This window comes from Hippoglossus stenolepis, chromosome 11, assembly GCF_022539355.2.
Source record: "Hippoglossus stenolepis isolate QCI-W04-F060 chromosome 11, HSTE1.2, whole genome shotgun sequence".
NCBI classification, from domain to species: Eukaryota; Metazoa; Chordata; class Actinopteri; order Pleuronectiformes; family Pleuronectidae; genus Hippoglossus; species Hippoglossus stenolepis.
This window is the reverse complement of record NC_061493.1, coordinates 24,164,260-24,185,845: the sequence shown is the minus strand read 5'-3', so window position 1 is coordinate 24,185,845 and position 21,586 is coordinate 24,164,260. Positions and strand designations below refer to the sequence as shown.

The window sequence follows — 21,586 nt, the reverse complement described above, 5'->3', positions numbered from 1 at the left end:
CTTTACTTCCCCGCTGGCTCCTGTTGATGTGTCGGGTCTGACATCGACGTCGCTCTGTGACTGAACAAACTATTTGAAGCCGGATAGGAAGCTGACTGTGTTGCAGATCAGTATCTGCTGCATCATATCGAGTTATCATCGATGTCCTGCTCGCTGCAGGATTATCTCTGTCCTCTGGGCAACTTTGAGGAGAAACACTCAGATTTAATTTAGGGGACAGGAAGTCTGGTATAAAACACGGTTTGATGACGTTTGAGAGTGAAAAACACACACGACCACCACAGAGCGCTCGGGCATCAACCCAGAGGCGTCGGCTTGGTCTCTACTATCATTTCCTTTAGGTGAATCAGGCTGTGAAATATTCATGCTGTTATGTTTGTGCAGCACTTCAGAAACTTCTCCGACATGTCAACACTGCTTAATGGCAACACAACAGACCATGAATGATTTAGGAAGCAGAAGAAGAGGGTGGAGGTTCACAGAAGGAGGCCGAAGGCCAGACAAATCGATCCAGGTCCATTGTTTTATTAGATTTTAGGATCATAAAAGCAGGATTATAGTTATTTTCAATAAAGCATAAAGGTATTTACTGATTTCTGAATGTAACAGCAGTCAGTGTCTTCTCCGACCTCTCAGCACCGGTCTGTGCGTCAGGATGAGCCTCTAACAACCGGAAAAGCTTTTCCACTGGTGGAGACGATTGGAGACGCGGCGCCACGTGAACCGGTGGTGGCAACCGGTGGCTGCTGGTTGATGCTGGTTGATGCTGGTTGATGCTGGTTGTTGCTGGTGGTTGTTGCTGGTTGTTGCTGGTCGTTGTTGCTGGTTGTTGCTGGTTGTTGTCGCTGGTTGATGCTGGTTGTTGTTGCTGGTTGTTGTTGCTGGTTGATGCTGGTTGTTACTGGTTGTTGTTGCTGTTGTTGTTGCTGGTTGTTGCTGGTTGTTGTTGCTGGTTGATGCTGGTTGTTGCTGTTGTTGTTGCTGGTTGATGCTGGTTGTTGTTGCTGGTTGATGCTGGTTGTTGTTGCTGGTTGATGCTGGTTGTTGTTGCTGGTTGATGCTGGTTGTTGTTGCTGGTTGATGCTGGTTGTTGCTGGTTGTTGTTGCTGTTGTTGTTGCTGGTTGTTGCTGGTTGTTGTTGCTGGTTGATGCTGGTTGTTGTTGTTGTTGTTGCTGGTTGATGCTGGTTGTTGTTGCTGGTTGATGCTGGTTGTTGTTGCTGGTTGATGCTGGTTGTTGTTGCTGGTTGATGCTGGTTGTTGTTGCTGGTTGTTGCTGGTTGTTGTTGCTGGTTGATGCTGGTTGTTGTTGCTGGTTGATGCTGGTTGTTGCTGGTTGATGCTGGTTGTTGTTGCTGTTGTTGTTGCTGGTTGTTGCTGGTTGATGCTGGTTGTTGCTGTTGTTGTTGCTGGTTGATGCTGGTTGTTGTTGCTGGTTGATGCTGGTTGTTGTTGCTGGTTGATGCTGGTTGTTGTTGCTGGTTGATGGTTGTTGTTGCTGGTTGATGCTGGTTGTTGTTGCTGGTTGATGCTGGTTGTTGTTGCTGGTTGTTGCTGGTTGATGCTGGTTGATGCTGTTGTTGTGCGATGCTGCAGCTGGTTGAGCTCATTCACTGTGGCTCTGGTTCATATATCACAGCAGGGTGTTTAACTTCAGACTAACTGGAGCACAACCAGGCTGTAGTGTAGCGTACAACATTTAAATACCCATCTGTGTGTGTGTGTGTGTGTGTGTGTGTGTGTGTGTGTGTGTGTGTGTGTGTGAATATTTTAGCTAATATGATATGAAGTGAGTTTTAATACGAGATATAAAAGTGTGATATCAGCCTGTATCATAGACTGTAAACAAACAGGGGCCACGCTGCCATCTTGTGTATTTAGAGTTTGAGCCATTGAAGTGTTTTTGAAAGATTCTTTGTTCAAGCACATTGAGGCTGAGAGACTCTGTGGAGGAGACTCACGGTTTCCTCTCGTTTCCAGTGTTTCTGCTCAGCCGACACTTTACTCTTCATCAGTCTGACCTGCAACTCATCACTACCCTGGATGTGTCACATCTGAAACATTAGAACAAACACTGAGGGAATCACAGGTTATTGAAGTTGTTCTTCTGCTCAAATGAAACTTCTACCACAGTTTAATGAAACCTGTTGAGTTGAGGCACAGCGACAAAGTGTTCGACCTGAATTTGTCTAAAATGTGATGGATCCTGTGACGAATGTAGAAACAGTCAAACTGATCAGTGAGTCGTTTCTTTATGTGACCTTCAGATGTGTCCTCTTTGTCCTGGGACGTTCATGATGTCCATCAGTCGACCTCCTAGTTCTCTGATTTGTTTAACAAATTACACAAACAACATATAATTACACATATAATTACACACATATATATATAACTAATCCAGTTTGTGTGGTTTATGATTCTACTTAGATTTAAAAGCATTAAACCAGAAGCTGTGGTGATAAAAGCAGCTTATTTACAGTTAACAGTAGAGATGTGGCTCCCTCTAGTGGGGGGATAAACCGCTGAGTTTCAAACAGGATCTGATTCAGGCGATGCTCAGATGTTACTGTGTTTTAAATATGATCTGATACAGACTCTCAGGCTGTAACTCTGCTTTACGTTCATGTTTTTAATTTCTCTCTCTGCAGGTTTTTAATCGTCCTGGGATGTTTGATTCTGGCCATTCTGACAACTTTCAGGGAACATGAGAAGGTGTCCGCACACTGGCTGGTTATTCTGGTGAGAGGACTCAGATTTATATTCTGTCTTATTTTATATGTAGTGTCCTTTAACCCCAGAGTCTCTGGTTCCTGCTGTGATCTTTATTTCAATCATGTCTGTCTTTTCCCTCGTGAACCTGAACACATGTGAAAAGGCCTGAGATCTGCTGTCGACTCACTGACGCTGTGACAAGTAGAAAGGGACTTGACTGAGTTTCTTTCCTCAGACCCAGTTCAGCCCAGATGTCTTCTGGTGTGAAGTGCTGGTGCTAGTGCGACATCTAGTGGCTGTGGAAATCTAACATATGAGCTTTAAAGCTGAGATTTACAAAGTTTCAGATTTGTTACATCAAATGACTGAAAAACACGACTCAACTTAAAATACAAATCTTTATTTTCTTTCATAACGTTGCAGCTGAAAGTGCTTCAGATCAAACTGCTTAATACAAACAGAAAACAAATGAAAAGCTGAAGAGAACCAACAGGGTGGAACAATAAGATTGAGTCTCAGTTAAAAGTTGTTGTAACGTCCTTCCTCCTGATTGGTCCCCCACACAGGAAACCTTCGCCATCTTCATCTTCGGAGCGGAGTTTGCACTGAGGGTCTGGGCGGCAGGATGCTGCTGCCGCTACAAAGGATGGAGGGGGAGGCTGAAGTTCGCTCGCAAACCTCTGTGTATTTTAGGTGAGGAGGAGGAATCAGAAAAATGAATGTCACTTTTTTGGCTGGTGCGTTTCACACCACTTCATTTACAGACTTTATAGAAATGATCCAAAACAGTCCAGGTGCTTAATGTGATGAGATACAAGAACCAGAGCATCACTATAATCTGAATCATGTTAAAATAGTCAGAAGGACGATGTGTGGCACAGGTCAGACTCATTCACGATTTGATTGGTAGAGAATCTGTGACACATGACCTCCTGTCGTCCTGTCTCAGACATCTTTGTGCTGATTGCCTCGGTGCCGGTGGTGGCCGTGCGGAACCAGGGCAATGTGTTGGCCACGTCCCTGCGCAGCCTGCGCTTCCTGCAGATCCTGCGGATGCTGCGCATGGACCGGAGGGGGGGGACCTGGAAACTGCTGGGCTCGGCCATCTACGCGCACAGTAAGGTAGGACCAGGCTTAGCTTGCTGAGCTCCAGACGGACGAGAGAAAAACTGCTGAGAGCCAAAAGGCCAAAAGGCCAAAAGGCCAAAAGGCCAAAAGGCTTCAAGTGACAGGCGAAGGTGAGGAGGACGAATGTAACTGTGTGTGTGTGTGTGTGTGTTTCTGCAGGAACTGATCACAGCCTGGTACATCGGCTTCCTGTCTCTGATCCTGGCGTCTTTCCTGGTCTACCTGGTGGAGAAGGACGACGTCTCCATGGACGTGTCCAATCAGGAAAACCCCACCGCTCAGCCCAAGCAGCAAGACTTCGACACCTACGCTGACGCTCTGTGGTGGGGGCTGGTGCGTGTCCATCACATTCTGTCCATCGTCTTTGAAGAGCAACGTTATTCAGGAACAAATCTTTTCTCACTCACTGTCGGTAGATTTATTTCATGTAACTCTTAATGTGCTGGAGCCAAACTTGTCCCACAGCCAATTCCCACTGAGCCATGACCGGGCTGCTGTGAGACAAGATGGACGACACGTCTTCACCTCCTGTTTTACAAAAATCAAGCCAAAATATTCTTGATAATATAAACGCTGCCATCTTGTGGTGATTTTATCCGCTGATATTCTCATGTAGTCATTTGTCGAACGTTCGATCCAAACTGGAGGTGGATCAGTATCAGGAGAACCGGATGCAGAATGACCTCGCTAAAGAGACCGCCTCCAGATCAAGTTCAGGCTTGGTGAAGGCAATGGCCGCCCTGCTGAAGTGTCCTTGAGCAACGATGCTGGACGGCCGATGACGGTCCCAGGGGTCAAAGAGCAGAGCCACACAGACTCTGTGTTGTGTGGATGTTACTGAAACATTAAGAAGTCGGGAATCTTGACGCGTTTTGTTTGTTTCCTCTGCAGATCACTCTGACCACCATCGGATACGGAGACAAAACCCCGAAGACGTGGGCTGGGAGGCTGTTGGCCGGCACCTTCGCCCTGATCGGAGTGTCCTTCTTCGCTCTGCCTGCAGTGGGTTCACTCTCCTGTCACTGTCTCATCACTGCTGTGCTGCCGGTGTCTAAATGAACCCGTTTGACTGTCGATGAATTTGCTGACAAATGGTTTCTGCTCAAGAAAAGATCTGAGCTTTGTTCGTGAGGCTGAAAACGTTCAGTTCCGATCTGCTTGTCTCGCTGCAGGGGATTCTGGGGTCAGGCCTGGCTCTGAAGGTCCAGGAGCAGCACAGACAGAAGCACTTTGAGAAGCGCAGGCATCCGGCCGCCGGGCTCATCCAGGTGAGACGCGACCCGAACCCCTCAACTCATGTGAAGCTAACATGAAAGTGGCTGAAGCCTGTATTCTCTCTAATAACCAGCAGGGGGCGACTCACTTTATAACGTGTAGTTTCAAGTGTGCTTCAACACAGCTGATGTTCATTTAGTAAGTTACGATCATTTAGAGTCAAACAGACCATAAAGCACCGGATGTGTTGGGGGGTGGATACCACAGTGTGATAGACAGCTAGTGCCGTCCAATGGGTGCAGGTGGGCGTGTCCTCCAGCTGAGATGTACCTGATTCCTAATATACATCATTTTAACGGTGATATGAATTTCTGTTGTGTTTCTGTCCTCCAGTCTGCCTGGAGATATTATTCCACCAATCCAGTCAGGGACGACCTTATCGCCACGTGGAGATTTTACGAAACAGTCATTTCTCTTCCCTGTTTCAGGTAAATCTGTCTATTACATTACATTACATGTCATTACATTACATGTCATTACATTACATTACATTACATTACATTACATTACAATAAGTGCATTCAGCATCTATGAGAGGCCATTTATTGGAGTTCAGCATCTTGCCAAAGGACCCTTCGGAATGGGATTTGAGCTGCAGACCTTCTGGTTGGAGGATAACTGCTCTACCCCCTCAGCCGCAGACGCCATCCATCCATCCATCTATCTATCTATCTATCTATCTATCTATCTATCTATCTATCTATCTATCTATCTATCTATCTATCTATCTATCTATCTATCTATCTATCTATCCATCTATCCATCCATCCATCCGTCCATCCCTATCTGTCTTCTGTCTATCTATCTTTCATCCATCTATCCTCATATGTGCCTGTAAATAAAATGTGTGTAGACTGAGACTCGAGTTCCAAAAGTTTCATTTAGATAAAGTTAGGATTGTGTCACGCAGCATTTAGAGCTTCTCAGCGGTGAAGAGTTTGACTCGGAGTTTGACACTTGGTGTGTCCTGTCCTCTCTTCCCTCTGCTCTCTGTCTCCGTCCACAGGAAGGATCACCTGGAGGCCATAGCGAGGTAGGTTCCTGTCTGATCTCCACTAAATCACACAGCGCTCAGGCTGCAGGACCGTGACGGCCCTTTAATTAGCCCCACACGCCGGAAAGTCTAATCACCGTTTCCTGCAATATTTCACCGTGCGCTCTCCAACCGCCTCCGATATGAATTCACTAGTGGAATAAATCTGTGGGCTAACGTTCGATCACTACTGCACAGTGTGTGTGTGTGTGTGTGTGTGTGTGTGTGTGTGTGTGTGTGTGTGTGTGTGTGTGTGTGTGATATTAGACCTTTTTATCAGTTATCCAGTGGTCCTGTGAGCTCATTGAACACAACACAGAGAGAAAATTATATCCCATTTGACTCTGTTTGGTGTGTGTGTTGTGTGTGTGTGTTGTGTGTGTGTGTGTGTGTGTGTGTGTGTGTGTTGTTTTGTTGTCATTGTGACCTTTGTAGTGAGGACAGTGTAACCACAGTTGGTTCAGTTTGTTTAGTTTATTCTTTTACAGTGTAAAACATACCAGAAACATAGGAACACTCATGATTTAATGTCTATTCTAACAGCAGGTGTTTTTAGGTCGTGTCCAGATCCACTTGTTAACCCCGAGATAAACAGATTCATCCTTTATATCGTCGCTACAGGTCTGTGCAGGTGTAGTACACCAACGTGTGTGTGTCTTTGGAAACCAGAGCTGAGGGAGATAAGAAGCACTTCCCTGTTGTGTTCCCTGGTTTACAGAAAACCACGGGATAATCAGGTGTAATATTCTGCTCTTTATCTGTGGAGGAGCAGTCAGAAAGAGACTCTCTCCTCCTGTAAAGCTTCCTATTCTGCAGCCTCTCAGCGCCGTAATCTGCCGTCACCATTCTGCCCCCAAAGCAACATAGAGACTCATATTGTGTGTCTGCTGTGGGAGCAAAGTCGCTGAGAACGCTCCACGTTTCAGAGGCCTCGTTCAGGCATTTGTCGGCTCCGGTTACCCCGCCTCTCTACCTCTTCCAAGGCACACAGGAGTCTTATTTTACCCAGGGAGCTCTCGCCTTTGTGCTGCCAAATATCGTCAGCCATTGGATGATAAAGGAGACCAATCTCCTCGCAGCTCTTTGAGGCCTCCTTCTGCCGGGAGAGGGGCATTGTCACGTTGAGGCAGAAGAAGATGAAGACTTTGTCTCCTCTGTGAGAAGAAAGTCAGACAAGAGGATGATTCCATCTTTTTTTTTCTTGGTTTAAAAATGGATCTTTTATTCACAGAAAGAAACAAACCCCAGCAAAGGTGCAGGTATAATCCAGAAACATGTACATGTGCCCTCAGGTTATATTACATTAAATATTGCATTTGTTCACATGTTTCTCAATTCATAGGATTTGTGAGTATTTCTCTAAATCTGGGATCCAGGACTGGATCAAACAGTCTGATGGTCATATGATCGAAAGCTCCAGGACAGGAGCTAAATGGGCCCTGAGCTGAGATTCTTTCATCACCTCACTTTGTTTTATAAGAAATTGCATCTCAGTCTTTGAATTTGAACATTCAGTCGAGTCACATGACTTCATGTCTTCTCTCTTCTCGCCTGTTTCAGCCAGAAGCTGAGTTTACTGGAGCGCGTTCGCCTTCCCAATGCCAGACCCTCAGCGGGGCCGGGCAGGAGGCTCACAGGTCACACCGACTCCATCGAGGAGAGCCCCTCGAAGGAGCCCAAACCTGCCGGCTTCAGTAACCGGGAACGCTTCCGCACCGCCTTTCGCATGAAGGCCTACACACTCCGCCAGAGCTCTGAAGGTACGGAGGACATGAAATCGAAAGGTTTAGTCTTTGTCCGGGCAGTGAGCTGGAATCATATGGTTATTAACTGTCTTCGGTTTGGTAATGAACTCGTCTTCCTCTGTGATTTCTTGGTTTTGACTCTTCAGACTCCGGAGCTCTGGCAGATCCAGCCTTAGAGGAGCGGGGCTTCCCTCCGGACATCCTCCTGGAGGAGATGATCCCCACGCTGAAGCTGGTCATCAGGGCACTAAGGTCAGGATCTCCAAACGCTCATCAAGATTTATGATCCTGATCCTGCTCCATATTTTTAGATATTCTGTCAATACACCAATAATCAAACAAGCTTGAAAATATATGACCGAACATTTCATGTCCACTTTCTGTGACGGCGATAAATATAAAACCGCTGGTACAGCACAGAGTTTTGATACCAGCCACTACAGGAGTGTGTGGGCTGCAGGAAGTGAACAACTCATCCATGTGCTGGTAAATCTACAGGAAACATCTCTGACATAATGCACGAGGGCCTGTGAGACGAGTGATTGACCCTGTGAAAGTGCTGCTTACTCTCAAAAAGGCCGAAGCTCCAGCAGCAGCCACAGACTCTGGAAGGGTGGAAGTCATCTCACAGTGGGAGCTCAGTGGAACTAAGGACGCAGCTCAGTGGGCGGCAGGAGACTTTCAAAGAACTGAACGATGTCTGGTTTGATCAGATCCAAACATGGACACGTCCAAGTCCATGTATTTCAGAGCAGGGCAGTGAACCCCAGCTTTCCTTCACTAACTGCTGTTTGACAAACATCTATTAGATGGACAACAGTGAAACCAGGTGCTGGTGAAGATCGGTGAGTGTTATCACGATCCTTGACTCCGAGGCCAGGATACCTGAAACACATGCTCTGCTAACTCCGGAGCTCAGGATCTTGTTTCTGAGCGAGAGTGAGATCAACATCAGTGGTTTCGAAATGTTCGGTCCATCCATCCATCATCTATACCGCTTATCCACAGGGGGAGCTGGAACCAATCCCAGCTGACATTTGGGTAAAGACCCAAAGAATCAGATCACAGACACAAGCAGCCTTAATTGTACTTGCTAGTGGAAGCACACGTCGACGACTGTGGACACCTCAGACAGATAGTTGAGTGCATGTGCAGTTGGCTCCCTGGTAATGTGGTGGCCTCACGGAAAGAACAAAATGGCGGGTACAGGAACATCTGCACCTTGTATTTACCCTCTGAAGATAATGTTTATGTCATGTGAACATTTTACAAACTCGCAGAGGTGGAAAGTTTAGCTTGGACGGAGCTAGTGCAGGTTGTCCAAATGTCCAGTGAAGATCATGGCAGACCGAGGAAGTGCTCGAGGGATTTCATAAACCCATTTGGCCTGCGGACATCTTGGGATCTTCCAGCTGATGGACGTGGCCACAGAGAAGGACGTCTGGACGGCTCCCACCACAAACAGCTTACGAATAAACTTTGACGTCTTTTTGTTTGTTCCAGCATGCATTGCTCAAATCTTGATACGTTAGAAAAGAATACAAGATCGCCAGTATATTACAGTACAGTACATTTTGTCCTAAGTGGTGAATTTGAACTCTTTGTCTCACAGGATCATGCAATTCCTCTTGAACAAGAAGCGGTTTAAGGAAACTCTGAGGCCTTATGATGTCAAAGACGTGATCGAGCAGTATTCTGCCGGGCACCTGGACATGCTCTGCAGAATTAAATACCTCCAGACCAGGTCGGCAGCTACATCACAGATGTCTGATATTGTTCGAGTGAGGTAAATGTCCCCTCTTCCTCGGGCTCATCCTGTTTCTCTTCCTTCAAGGATCGACATGATTCTGGCCCCTGGACCCCCCCTCACCCCAAAACACAAGAAAACTCAGAAAACGCCCTTTGCCTATCCGCCGAATCAGTCACCCAGGTACTGTCCCACTGTTCTGTTTGTTTGCCTTAATCAAAAGTCTGTGCAGTCCACATCTACTCAGTGTTCCTGTGTTCCAGGCACGAGTCCTTCATAACCAAAGCTGCCTCCATGCCGGATGCCGACGACCAAAGCATGATGGGTAGATTTGTCCGAGTGGAACGACAGGTGAGGATTGGAAATGAAAAGCATCTATTGACTTAGTGACAAACGTTATGTTGTTTTCCAGCTTTACAGGTGTGAAACAGAAAGGTAGACATGTATAAATATAGTATATACAAAATAATACATTTTTAAGACCTGGATGCCGATGGGGCAGAATTATGGGAAGGACCTCCCAGGTGTTTGGAAGTTCAGCTTTAATATGATGCTGCTGATCTATTTCCAACTTGACTCGTCGGATCGTTGATGGTACAGAGTCCAAAATGGTGGACGGTGTGGTATTCGTTTTACTTTTCAACCAACAGGTCAGTTCTGGTACTACAGTATTTCCTCTCTGTCTCAGGTGGAGGACATGGAGAAGAAGTTGGACTTCCTGGTGGACATGCACATCCAGCACACTGAGCACCTGCAGGTGGACTCTGCCGGCGCCGCCCACATGACCCTGGAGACCTGCGATCCGTCAGGGAACGGTGCGATCAGACGGGTTTTCTTCAACTACGCGCAGGCGTTTCCACACATGTCGTACAAGGTGAATCCATATTGTGGCAGGGGTGGAAGAGGAGGCGGAGAGGGGAGGGGGTCAGCAGGAGGAGTCTGTGTACCTCCAGATCATCAACCCCCGACGTCACACCTCTACCAGCGCAACCCCCCAGCTGCCATCCCCACCTACGCTGAGCGTCCCACGGTGTTGCCCATCAGCTCCCTGCAGGACTTGTCAGTGGGGCTGGGCAGGACCACAGGGGGGCGGGGGGCGGACTCCCCTCTCTCGATGCTGTCGGTGAACCACGAGGAGCTGGAGCGCTCGCCCAGCGGGTTCAGCATCTCTGGGGAGCGAGAGGGGGAGGAAGGAGAGGATCTGTCCACGGGGGGGAGGACGAGACCCAGGCCGAGCTACCTGGCGGAGGGGGAAACTGACTCTGAAACGGACCCCTTCACTCCCAGTGGGGGGCCCCTGCCCCTCTCCTCCACGGGGGAGGGATTTGGTGACGCTGTGTGGAACACGCCACCCTGAGGGATTTGTGTGACTTCACAGAAATCCACGACTCTGAGTTAAGACCTTGAATCCAACCCATGCCTCTAAACCCAAATCAGTTTGGGTCAAATCTCTGGACCAAACTTGGAGTGCAGGCGGGTTAATCCGCTGCTGCTGCGAGGTCAAGGGTCAGGTCATCGACCTTCAGAGGCCACAGACGATCTCATCCACCGACCCCCAGCACCGACAGAGCCATGGCATCGAGACTGCCCAGAGAAAAAGGGAAACCTGACCGTTTGTAAAGTTCAACTCTGTACAGCGTACTCCTCGCAAGAATTTAGCTAAAATAAGAAGGACATTAATATACATACTATATACACCCGAAAGCTTTATCGCTGCAAAGCCAACCGCACTGCATGTAACGCATGCAATTTTTAGTGTAGACACTGCAAAGTTCAGGACATCAGGAAACGGGAAGGAGATCGAATGGATACATATACTTGCTATGCCATTTTGTAACACTTGTTTTTTTATATGACAACATTTTCATTGTTTTTTGCATGGTTTGCATGATAATGCAGCATTGGAGGGGGGGGTTATGGTTGGAGCGTGATACTGGAACCAAAAGTCTCCTGCCTCTTTGTTTTGTACGTTGTTTGGTGTGTGTTTGTGTGTGTGTGTGTGAGATAGAGAAAGACTTGGGTAACAAACACTGGTTAGTTGCTGGCAGACGTGTTTCACCACCTCTTCTCTTCTGTCACTTTGTTTTCTCACCACCGTGCTCTTCACTTGTTTTTCACCACTTCATGCATCCAAACTTTCCACTTGAAAAGGACAAAAAAAAACTTATTCGCCAGAATTTAAAACATTAAATCTCTGCTGCTTTGTTGGCAAATGAATTCAGGGATATAAACCACCTGTAGGTCTTTAGTTTACAAAGATTCCTGAGCGTCTTGACGGCTGAGTTCAGTTCATCCCGACTTGAATGGAATCAGATTTATGTGATCGATGAGAAATAGCAGCTGAAATTCCCAACGTTTATGCTTCTTAGGTAAAAGGATGAGTGGAAGTGGAACCGGCTCCGACAGACTTCACTTGTTGATCTTGTTGATCTTGTTGATTTGCAGTCGTTGTGAGTTTATTCCAGACAACTGACCGGTGACCGGGGTTCACACACCATCTTTCCCCAACAGAAGCCCCCGACTAGTATGTCTGCTCACCCTGTCCTGTGCTCTGATTGGCTGTAGATTAATTTACATAATTAACAGAAGACGAGTCACAGGAGGCAACGTGTCGTGTCGGCGAGCCTCTCAAATCTTTCACTCGTAGATATTGACGGATACCGATTGAACGAAGTGCAGAGAATAAGATCCCAGGAGTCCCGGGTGATATAAATACTGCCAGCTCCACAATGCTATTATTATGAATTCATATTATTAATGTCGAGATTACAAAAAGAGCAGCACATCTTTCAAAAGTAAAACGATGGAACATAATGTGCTCTTTTGGTCTAAATATTTTGTCGCTCACCGCTGCACTAAACTCTCCAGTCATGAAAGTGACAGTGAAATCAGCCCTGTATTGTAAAGTGACATGTAAAGATACTCGTAGGTGATTGGCTGTGGAGGATTGAAACGTTTGTTAAAAAGCCGGAGCTTCACAGAAGATCACGTATAGACCTTAACTGCATTTACTACTTTAGATTTAGGACGACACTGATACTGAATGTAACCTCTGAAAACCAACTATATCTACACACTTGAATTATTACACAGTTATAGCATGTTCAAGCACCTTCAGAGTCAGCTGACGTTTACAGAGGAGCCTCCACACCGGGCTTCAGCTCCCACTGTGCTCTTATTGTTTCAAATGAACTTCCACCACGTCGCTTTGTTCGTGATTCGCAGCAACGTTCGAGCGCTGCGACAACAACGTTAGTTTGAAGGCTAACACGCAAGTTAGCATCACCCGGTTAACTCCATGGATTTTTCCATTAGCTTTTGGATCATTGCAGACGATACGTTTATTTTGGCAACATCATCTTCACAAGTTAACACCACTTTTATGATTTTTATGAAGATACAACTGCCAGAAGGGAAAAAAGCTTGCGAGAGACAAAGGTCACATGATATCAAACATCGCCACGACGAAGATTTCAACTTCTCCAAAGTGAAAGTCAGCAGCATCGATTTTCATCTTTGGCCTGATGACGTTTTATGTCCTTCACAAACTCTGCGGTCTAAAGCATCATGAAAACACTTTGAGACATTATTTCTACAGAAAGAACTCGTCGACGTCAGGACGCTGGAATCAGACGCACAAAGATTACAACTGTTTTCTGGGTTTTCTGTTGAAATCTATACGTCTTGAGCTCATCGCAAATCTGTCGACTCCTAAATGTAGACATGATCAGAGGTATGTTTGTTTACATCACGTTCACATCATCTGTTCTTAAAAATGCAACAAACCTTCCTGCGTCGCCCTCGGGGGGGCAAACTCCACCCGCCTGGCGCTCCGAGCAGGTCAAAACAAGCGCTCCATCATCCTAATGAAACCCGGTGTGGAAGCAGTAATTAGTAAAATTCTCAAGGTGAACCAAACACTTATTTACTTACTTATATTGTTATTATCTACTTAACTACTTGTATTCCAGTTACTATCATTACTTACAGTATTGACTGAAACCGTTCAATTCAAACACCACTGGTCACCACATAGAGACACAGAGATCATGGAGACATGTAGACATTCATTCATTGTGCCTCTGAAGCAGGAAACATCATCAACAGCGTCGTCATTCTGTATTTAGTGTTTCCATCATCTCATCCCGAGCACACGAAGCGGATCGATGACCGTCGATCGGTTTCCTTCTGTCGTCATTTGTCCTCTGCTGAAACTAGCTCCCAGCTCCGTCTTGCTTTTGTAAAATACTGAGTCGTAGCTTTGTGACGCTTTCGGCTCGTCCACCGAGTTCGGACACGATTCCAGCTGCACAGAAAGGTAACGTGTCACTTCTCCTTTCTTTTGATGGTCAGTTTTCTTTTGAATCTGTTTTCCTTCCTGTTCACGCTGGAGTCGCTCAGTCTCGTTTGGTTTAATTCTTCAACACCAGTGGTTTTTTGCTGCCTCGTAACATTCAGTGACATTTACAGAAACTCTCGTGAGGGTTCATCGCTTCCTTTGGAAATGTTGCTTCCTTCATTTCTTTACGGACATTTATCAACTGAAGGATATCACTGGACTCATGAAACCACATTGGTATGTTTATGGTCACATGGCTCACTACTGTTAAATCAAACATTTTAATATTTTGTAAATTGTTGAAGAGAAAAAAAATTGTCTTCCAAAGACACAAAGACACACTGGAAAAAAAAGTGATGCTAGCAAACACAGTTGATCTGAATCCTGGAATGAAAACATTTTTCAGATTGTGACTTATTACTCCAACGAACCTGAATCAAACCTTCTCAGGAATTTAAAACAGTTTAAATAAAGTTTTAGATACAGCACACTGTCTCCACTTAACAAAGCTTTTTCAAATCAGCCAGAAACTGTCAACTGTTATTTTCTTAAAACTAATAAAACTAATAATTTTTGCCTCTTTCCAAATTGAATCAACATGTTTCATCGTTTAAATTTTGTCCTGATGAAAGTGCATTAATCTGCCTCTTGTTATTTTATGAAACAACTACAATTGTCTTGTGTTTTTAAAAAGGCTCTTGAGCCGATTGTGTTGTTACACGTGAGACCCCCCCCCCTCGATACGTCATCCGGAGAGCTAGCATTACTTTTTACAGTGAAAACACGTTTCCAGTTACGTTTCCTGTCCACTTGGATTGTGTGTGTGTTCTTCTCAGACATGATTCTGTGTTGTTTCGCTCTTTGTGACCACATGTTACTCAATGTTGTGTTTTTACATATTTTCGCCGTCGCCGTCCTCGCATCAGGCCTCTGACAAATAGAATGAGAAATCAATGATACATAAAATCCTATATGACAGAGAAAACTCAACAAACGTGACTGACCCATGTTTCAGCTGCACACTTAAGTCTTGTTTATTGTAAAATTACCCTTTAACTGTGAATTGGACAGGCAGCATTAAGCTGTTTTAAGAGGTGCGGTGGAATTCTATTATTTTACTGTTAGAATTGGCAGTGTTGTCCCTGGTGGTCGTTTCAAACCTTTAAACCTTCACTCTTGATTTGCCCGGTCGCGTGTCTTGTCAAGGTTCTGGTGCTAATCCTGTTCGGATCCTTTAATGTAACGATATTTTTCCCAAATCTACACGCAAGTCATTCAAACACTGAAGTATGAATTGTGTTGAGTTTCAGTGACATCTTGTGGGTTAGCTCAGTTTCTGGGCTCGTACCTTCAACCTCTGGAACTGAATAAACTTCACTGTCTGCACACTTTTTATCCTCCGGCCGTCCTGAAGGCTTTTCTCTTCTGAATGTACAAACAACTGTGGAGAAGCTCGGCCATGCAGCAGTTTGCTGGACGCCTGCAGGAATATAACTCACAAAAAGCCAAACACACGTATTTCACTTCGACGCACGGTATCAGAACTGTTTTTTTATGAATCTAAAAACTTTGTAGGTGACTTAAATCTAAATCCTGCCCCTGTCTTTCAAAGCCATAATCTGGAAACACACATTTTCAACCCGCTGTTGCCCTCTTACACGTGTACTTAACATATATGGAGACTTACATGTGTGTGTCTTTTACTTTCTTCATCTGCGTGTGTGTGTGTGTGTATGTGTGTGTGTGTGTTGTTGTCGGTCCGTGCATCGGTTGTGAATGCAAAGGAGCACTTTATGGCATCTGTGTATTCAAGAGGGCAATAGTGCTTGCTGTGATTATTCTGTCGAGGTCGCATTCACTGTAACTGCAAACCGAGCAATGCACTGATCCACACATTCTACATGACCTGTCATTTCACAGACATTTTGATTGCTATAAATTATTTGTGCCTTTGCCTTCTGCAGTACATTTCTTTTCAATGTCATTTATTTTTTACTAAATGCTTTTTCTCGCTGTGGCTGTTGAAAAACACGGCTGTTGGTAATATCCTGGAGGGCGGCTGCGTTTACACGGATCCCAACTCTTCAGTCTGTGAGCGACGCTAACGGCTAAACACACCCTGGGTTCGTCCCTGTGCTGGGTTAGCATTTACAATTAGAATTAAAACGTGTAACGTGTGCACATCCAGCTCAACTTCACAAAAACATGAGCAGATGAAGAGAAGAGGCAGTCAATAAACATAAGTTTAATTCAAATCTTACAGCAAACAGAGCTCAAGTGTCATGATAGAGGTCCAGAGGAGAACAAATACAAATGGTAATTGGTTTTAACGAGGTTTTAGGTTCAGATTCGTTTTTAAGACAAATCAAACCTGTTATTACCACAACGGGAATCTTTTCAGTTCACGTCCAACGTTGTCTTCGTCACATTTGTGCATCAGATGGACGAAAAATACACTGAATAATCAGAAATTAAATAAAATCTAAAATGCTACAGCACCTCAGCATCCCTACGTGTTCGAAAGCTAGAGCTCCTGCTAGCTCCTGCTAGCTCCTGCTAACTCCTGCTCCGTTAGATGTGCAAAGCAAACATGTTAATATATAATATTCAACTCATTCATTTCATTAAAACCCCTGAAAATATCCAATAAACAAAGACATTAATGGATAAAAACTTATTTCATATCCTGCCTCGATGAACAGCATCAACTACATTACAATTACAAATAGTAATAGTGCCAAAAAAACTGCCAACTGTGTTAAAAACAAACTGCCTGACATTAAATAACAAAATGTTTCTAGTTTCAATCTTGAAAGAATAAATAATACAGATTTAGATAGGCTGTTTAAACCCCTGTTCACTGTTTGTGTGTGAATGCAGCCTTTCTGCTTCGGAAGCCTTGTTGGTGGATGAAACAGAGAAGCTGCTGAACACAAACGGATATTACTCACAGCTTCGTGTGAGCGGAACCAACAGCAGCTCGGCTTCAGTTCTGTGCTTCTTCAGTTGGGTTTTAAGGGAAGTTAACTTTACACTAGTGGCCTTCAGAGCTGTGCATCATTTCTCTCATTTCTCATTTCTGTTCTGTATTAGATCACATCTTTCTTTCAATGATATAATATGCAAATGTATTCTTACTTGATTTTTTTATTTTTTTGTCTTTTCAATTGCACCAGTTATTAATAAAGTATTGAATTGAAAATTGCGTGAGTGGACTTTGTATGAAGGTGAATAGAGGTGACACCATTTCAACTTTATCCTCAGAGATTTTCAAAAGGCTTTAAGCTAAATGGACGTTAGCTTCTGCTTCATGTCAGTTATATATATGAACAATATAATAATGATATAATAACCATAAAGCCGTCTCGACGTCATGGGTTTAGTGTGGGGATCTTTTGCCTTTTGCAAAGTAAGCATTGTAATTGCTCATTTACAGTTTGATACAACCTGCATTAGAAAAGCTTGAGAAATATCATAAAAGTTTTCATAAAGCCTGGATGTGAATAAATTAAATACATTCGTGCAAATAAATAACATACGCTGCTCATATACGTTAATAAGGTATATGAGGGAGATGAGGTCATGTGAAGAGTTCGGGTGTCCTACATATAAACAGGACATCCAGGCTGCCTGGTGCCTGGTGGGCAGTTTGTAGAATCTGTTATTTGTTGTTCTGCGTCTCTTGGTTGTGATTTTGCATGTGTTGTTATTGTGTGAGTCTGTAATCGCTCATGTGTCTTTGTGTTTGCAGTCGTTTGACGTCTCTTTCAGGTGCAGACGAAACAGAAGCTTTCAGGTTCTGAACGTCAGAGTTTAATTCACACTGGAAGTTCCTCAACTCACCTTTCAGTGTTTCCCTTCATTCTTTGAATCTCATATCCCATTAACCCGCTTGTGTTTCCAGAGCATGAATTTGTAAAACATACACATTTATTATATCTTGTCAATCAAGAGCATCAGCTCGTACTGAGAGGTAGAATCACGGCCCACAGAGAGAACACAGCCACATATCGTATGTACCAGTTATTCCATAACTCTGCTCAATTTCTTACTGGTAATAATCATGAGCTGAATGGGCGTCGACTCCCAGCGGGCAGCTGTTCCCAGGCCATCAGCAGGTTCCTCCTCTGCCTGAATGTGACCCCCCCCCTCACATTGTTCACGGATCCTCCCCACGGCTCGTGTGTCGCTCCAGAAGCTTCTCATTTACCTGCACCGCAAAACCTTCTCAACAGGAAAGACTCTGTAACCAGGTCGATTCTTCCCCAAGACAAATGAAAAACCTGTGTCGCTCGTCCACGTTAATAAAAACATGATTTTGTGTATTTTGGGTTTGATGCTGTGAAGTTCACAGGAGCAGGTCAAACTAGAGAGTGTGTCAATGCATAGAAATCACAGGATTACTCATTTCTTACTCTGCACTGTAACTTTTTAACATTTCTATCTAAGTTCATATCAATTGATATTTTCTGTAACTGATATTAAAAGATTTGCTGTGGTCACACTTCATGATTGGCCTTTGTTTCATGTGAAATGTTTTTCATAAGATGTTTTCCTCTTTAAATATAATAAAGATAATTCTGCTCCTGCTGCACCTAACAGTTTAGTAGAGTGTATTTGTGGATACTCAGTGTCTCCGTGCGGTTGTTGGTCAAACTGCCGCCCACAGAAGTGGAGTCTGTCTCTGACGAGGGATGTGAGAGATTTAGAGCCAGTGGTGAATGTGGAGCTTTGTGCTCTGCAGCCTCCCCCGACGACGGCGCTGGAGATCCATCCTGATGACGACATCGTGCAGGAACCAGAGCACGTTGGTAAAACTCCACACGCCCGCTTGACAAGAGGCTCGAACCTGAGACGTCTGCAAACGAGTTCCGGACTCAAGCACCGACGCCGGCTGAGGACGAGACACCGAAACAAGAGGAACGTCTTCTGTGTTTTTCTGGTGACAGCAGAGCTTCAGCTGGACCATGGCAGGTTCACAGAGAATCACACGGTCTCCACGCTGCTGTTTAATCATCTGGGTTCCTACTATTTTACTCCTCGTCTTCTTCATCCCAGGTCGGTCTGAACTCTTCTTCATTCATATCTGTCTCAGCTTCATAAAACACCTGTTGGGTCATATGGTTATAGAAGCTGTTTAAAAAGTGGAGGAGGTGGTTCTTTGAATGTCAGCAAGAGGTGAGCTCCCTCCACACGAGCAGCGTCTCGAATCAGCTGCTGGTTCCCAGTTCGTGTTGTGGTTCTCAGACGTCACTGGTCACGTTTGGCTCCTGGTTCTGAAGCTGACGGGCTCCTGCTGTCGGGGCCCCTCACTTCGTCTTCTTAAATCAGGAGCGAGAAATGTGTCGATGTGACGAATGAAATGTCCTGAAAGTGGAGTTTTACTTGTTCTACTGCAATGAGAGTTATATATTTCCCTACAATAAGAAACCTCCCAACACGGCAGGAATCAGGAACAAAGCTCCGATCACATTCTGAACAAATGAAGCTGCAGGCAAGTTGATTGTATTTGAATGTTGCTTCACTTCAGCAGGAGGATGGTCCCCGTCACTTCTACTTGCTCTGCACAGTCCTGGACACAAACACTTCAAAACAGTCAAAGTAATAAATGAATCACCTGTGAAATGGTTTTCGTCTCTGCAGCTTTCAGACACGGACAGGACGTCAGACACAGACGGGACGTCCTGGACTCCACAGGTACATTTATCACTGCTTAGTTTTTAGGTTTCAGCTCAGCTCCGCTCACAGACTCCACTGGGTTCGAATCCCAGATGTTTTAGCTTCATGTCAGGAGACGTGTCGTCCATCTTTATTTACATGATTCTGTCTGTATACAAAGAAACAAGTGAAGAAAAACCTGAAGATCAGTTTCTGTGTTGCTGCGTTTAGAGAAACTTCCAGAATATCTGTGATTAATAAAAGTCCACATGGTCTTAATATATGAGACTAAGCTTCACAGTGACTGGAGGTGGCTGCCCCCCAGGGACCAGTGGCTCCAGGTCTCTGACACTTTCCTGTGATTTTAGAACATCCTGCAATTATTGAGCCACATTTTTGCTGATGCTGCTAATTCCATAAAAGAGATCACATACGCTCCCATTGACTTTACTGTCTGCTTTTATTTCCCAGAAATCCCAGCAGAGCACATCGACCCCGCTGCCATCGACCTCACCCCCCTCGTCAATACTCTAATAAATTCAAGCCAATCGGGTACGTTGTCATAATATCATTCATGTGCAGATCAATTCTGAGCTGTAAATCGTTCATGTTCCACATGATGAATCCTCCGCGGAGTCAAACTGCAGGTTCACTGATGTCCGTCGCCGTCTGATGGAAGTAGAGAGATGAAGTGTTTGTGTGGAATCGTCCTGTCGACAAAACATCTGCAGGATTTTTCTTTTGGGTAAATGAGAGAAACAAAAAGATTCAACAATTCATGTTCTGTCAAATAAGATAAACTCAACAATATCAGAATCAGGTTGGTTTAGTTTTTTGTGATTCACGAGACCAAACAGACGTAGGATAACGAGGCAGCCATGATGTGTGGGGGGGGGGGGGTCAGAAGCAGGTTTATCTCCAACCTGGACCTCAGCCTCGAGGCTCAGACTCAAGTCCAGGAATGTGACGTGATCATTTCCGTTGATGCTGCTTCTAATCACCTCGGACATCTGCGTTTCTTTGTTATTCAACCGATTTCCATGAACCTTGGTGGAAGCATGTGGCTCAGAGAAGAAGTCTCTCAACTGTGCTTCAGATCAGAATCCAGCAGCTTTTATTCCACATTTTTAAACGTTTTAAAAATGAATAATTCATAAATCTTGATGAAACAGTCCGACATGTTTATGGGATGATATTTAGAGTGTGTGTGATCTGGTTTGGATCAAAATCCAAATCCAGGTTTTTATTCTAGTGAATCTAAAGGTGGTTTCATCGGTGGACGTGTGAGATCCACCGAGGGACATTTATCTTTCAGTTATCATCACGCTAATGTGACGTTTTCACTCAGATTTAACTGAACACTTCTGCTCAGTGACATTTTCCTGGACGTTGAAATGTGAAATCAAACCAAACCGATCAGTGATTTCCAGTCAGTGACGATCTGAGTGCTTCTCTGTGTCTCAGGCTCCCGTCAGCTCTTCTCCCTGCTCAGCGTGACGTCCTACAGCTCACTGGCTCTGCACAAGCTCACCCTGCTGCTGTACAACAGTAAATAAGCACTGACACCACAGCTCAGACTGTCAGACCCCCCTAACCCTAACCCATTTCACTGTGGGTCTCAATGTGTTCAGTATCTGGGATAAATCTGTAGCAAACATTACTTTGTCAGCAGTGCCATCTAACGGTGTGAGTGTGTAACTGCATGTAATCCCATGTTATTGAACATTATTGGCACTTTATTAAAAAGATCATTAATGTGTTGGTTTTTAAAATCCACAGGATTAACATGCACTCACGTGCACGTTACCACCGGAGAGAGCAGGTTTTAAATCAGGGTTTAAAATGATAAGATTGAAATTAAGTTATGAAGTGAATGGTTCAAATCAAACATATTAAATACGCAGAGTAAACACATGGTGATAAATTAAAGGAAATCAAACAGATTATGAA

General features: G+C 44.7%; 2 protein-coding genes across 3 annotated transcripts in view; both read left to right on the top strand.

Moving 5' to 3' along the window:
* Positions 1-14,490, top strand: part of kcnq3 (potassium voltage-gated channel, KQT-like subfamily, member 3) — a 50,604-nt gene extending 36,114 nt beyond the window's left edge. The window contains exons 3-16 of one of the 2 annotated variants that reach the window (XM_047342125.1): positions 2,648-2,738; positions 3,278-3,404; positions 3,661-3,833; positions 3,999-4,172; positions 4,731-4,841; positions 5,012-5,107; positions 5,448-5,542; positions 6,121-6,147; positions 7,708-7,907; positions 8,039-8,144; positions 9,505-9,636; positions 9,727-9,822; positions 9,903-9,990; positions 10,328-14,490. In XM_047342125.1, coding sequence (XP_047198081.1) covers positions 2,648-2,738; positions 3,278-3,404; positions 3,661-3,833; positions 3,999-4,172; positions 4,731-4,841; positions 5,012-5,107; positions 5,448-5,542; positions 6,121-6,147; positions 7,708-7,907; positions 8,039-8,144; positions 9,505-9,636; positions 9,727-9,822; positions 9,903-9,990; positions 10,328-10,996 — 2,185 coding nt within the window. In that variant the 3' untranslated portion in view covers positions 10,997-14,490. The remainder of the gene's footprint in view (positions 1-2,647; positions 2,739-3,277; positions 3,405-3,660; positions 3,834-3,998; positions 4,173-4,730; positions 4,842-5,011; positions 5,108-5,447; positions 5,543-6,120; positions 6,148-7,707; positions 7,908-8,038; positions 8,145-9,504; positions 9,637-9,726; positions 9,823-9,902; positions 9,991-10,327) is intronic. The other variant, XM_035171507.2, reaches the window with a different exon arrangement.
* A 2,861-nt stretch (positions 14,491-17,351) lies between these two features.
* The window catches only part of LOC124854447 (HERV-H LTR-associating protein 1), a 16,732-nt gene continuing 12,497 nt past the window's right edge, over positions 17,352-21,586 (top strand). Inside the window, exons 1-6 of the mRNA XM_047341877.1 lie at positions 17,352-17,387; positions 17,730-17,783; positions 18,723-18,789; positions 19,622-19,675; positions 20,108-20,188; positions 21,101-21,184. Coding sequence (XP_047197833.1) covers positions 17,352-17,387; positions 17,730-17,783; positions 18,723-18,789; positions 19,622-19,675; positions 20,108-20,188; positions 21,101-21,184 — 376 coding nt within the window. The remainder of the gene's footprint in view (positions 17,388-17,729; positions 17,784-18,722; positions 18,790-19,621; positions 19,676-20,107; positions 20,189-21,100; positions 21,185-21,586) is intronic.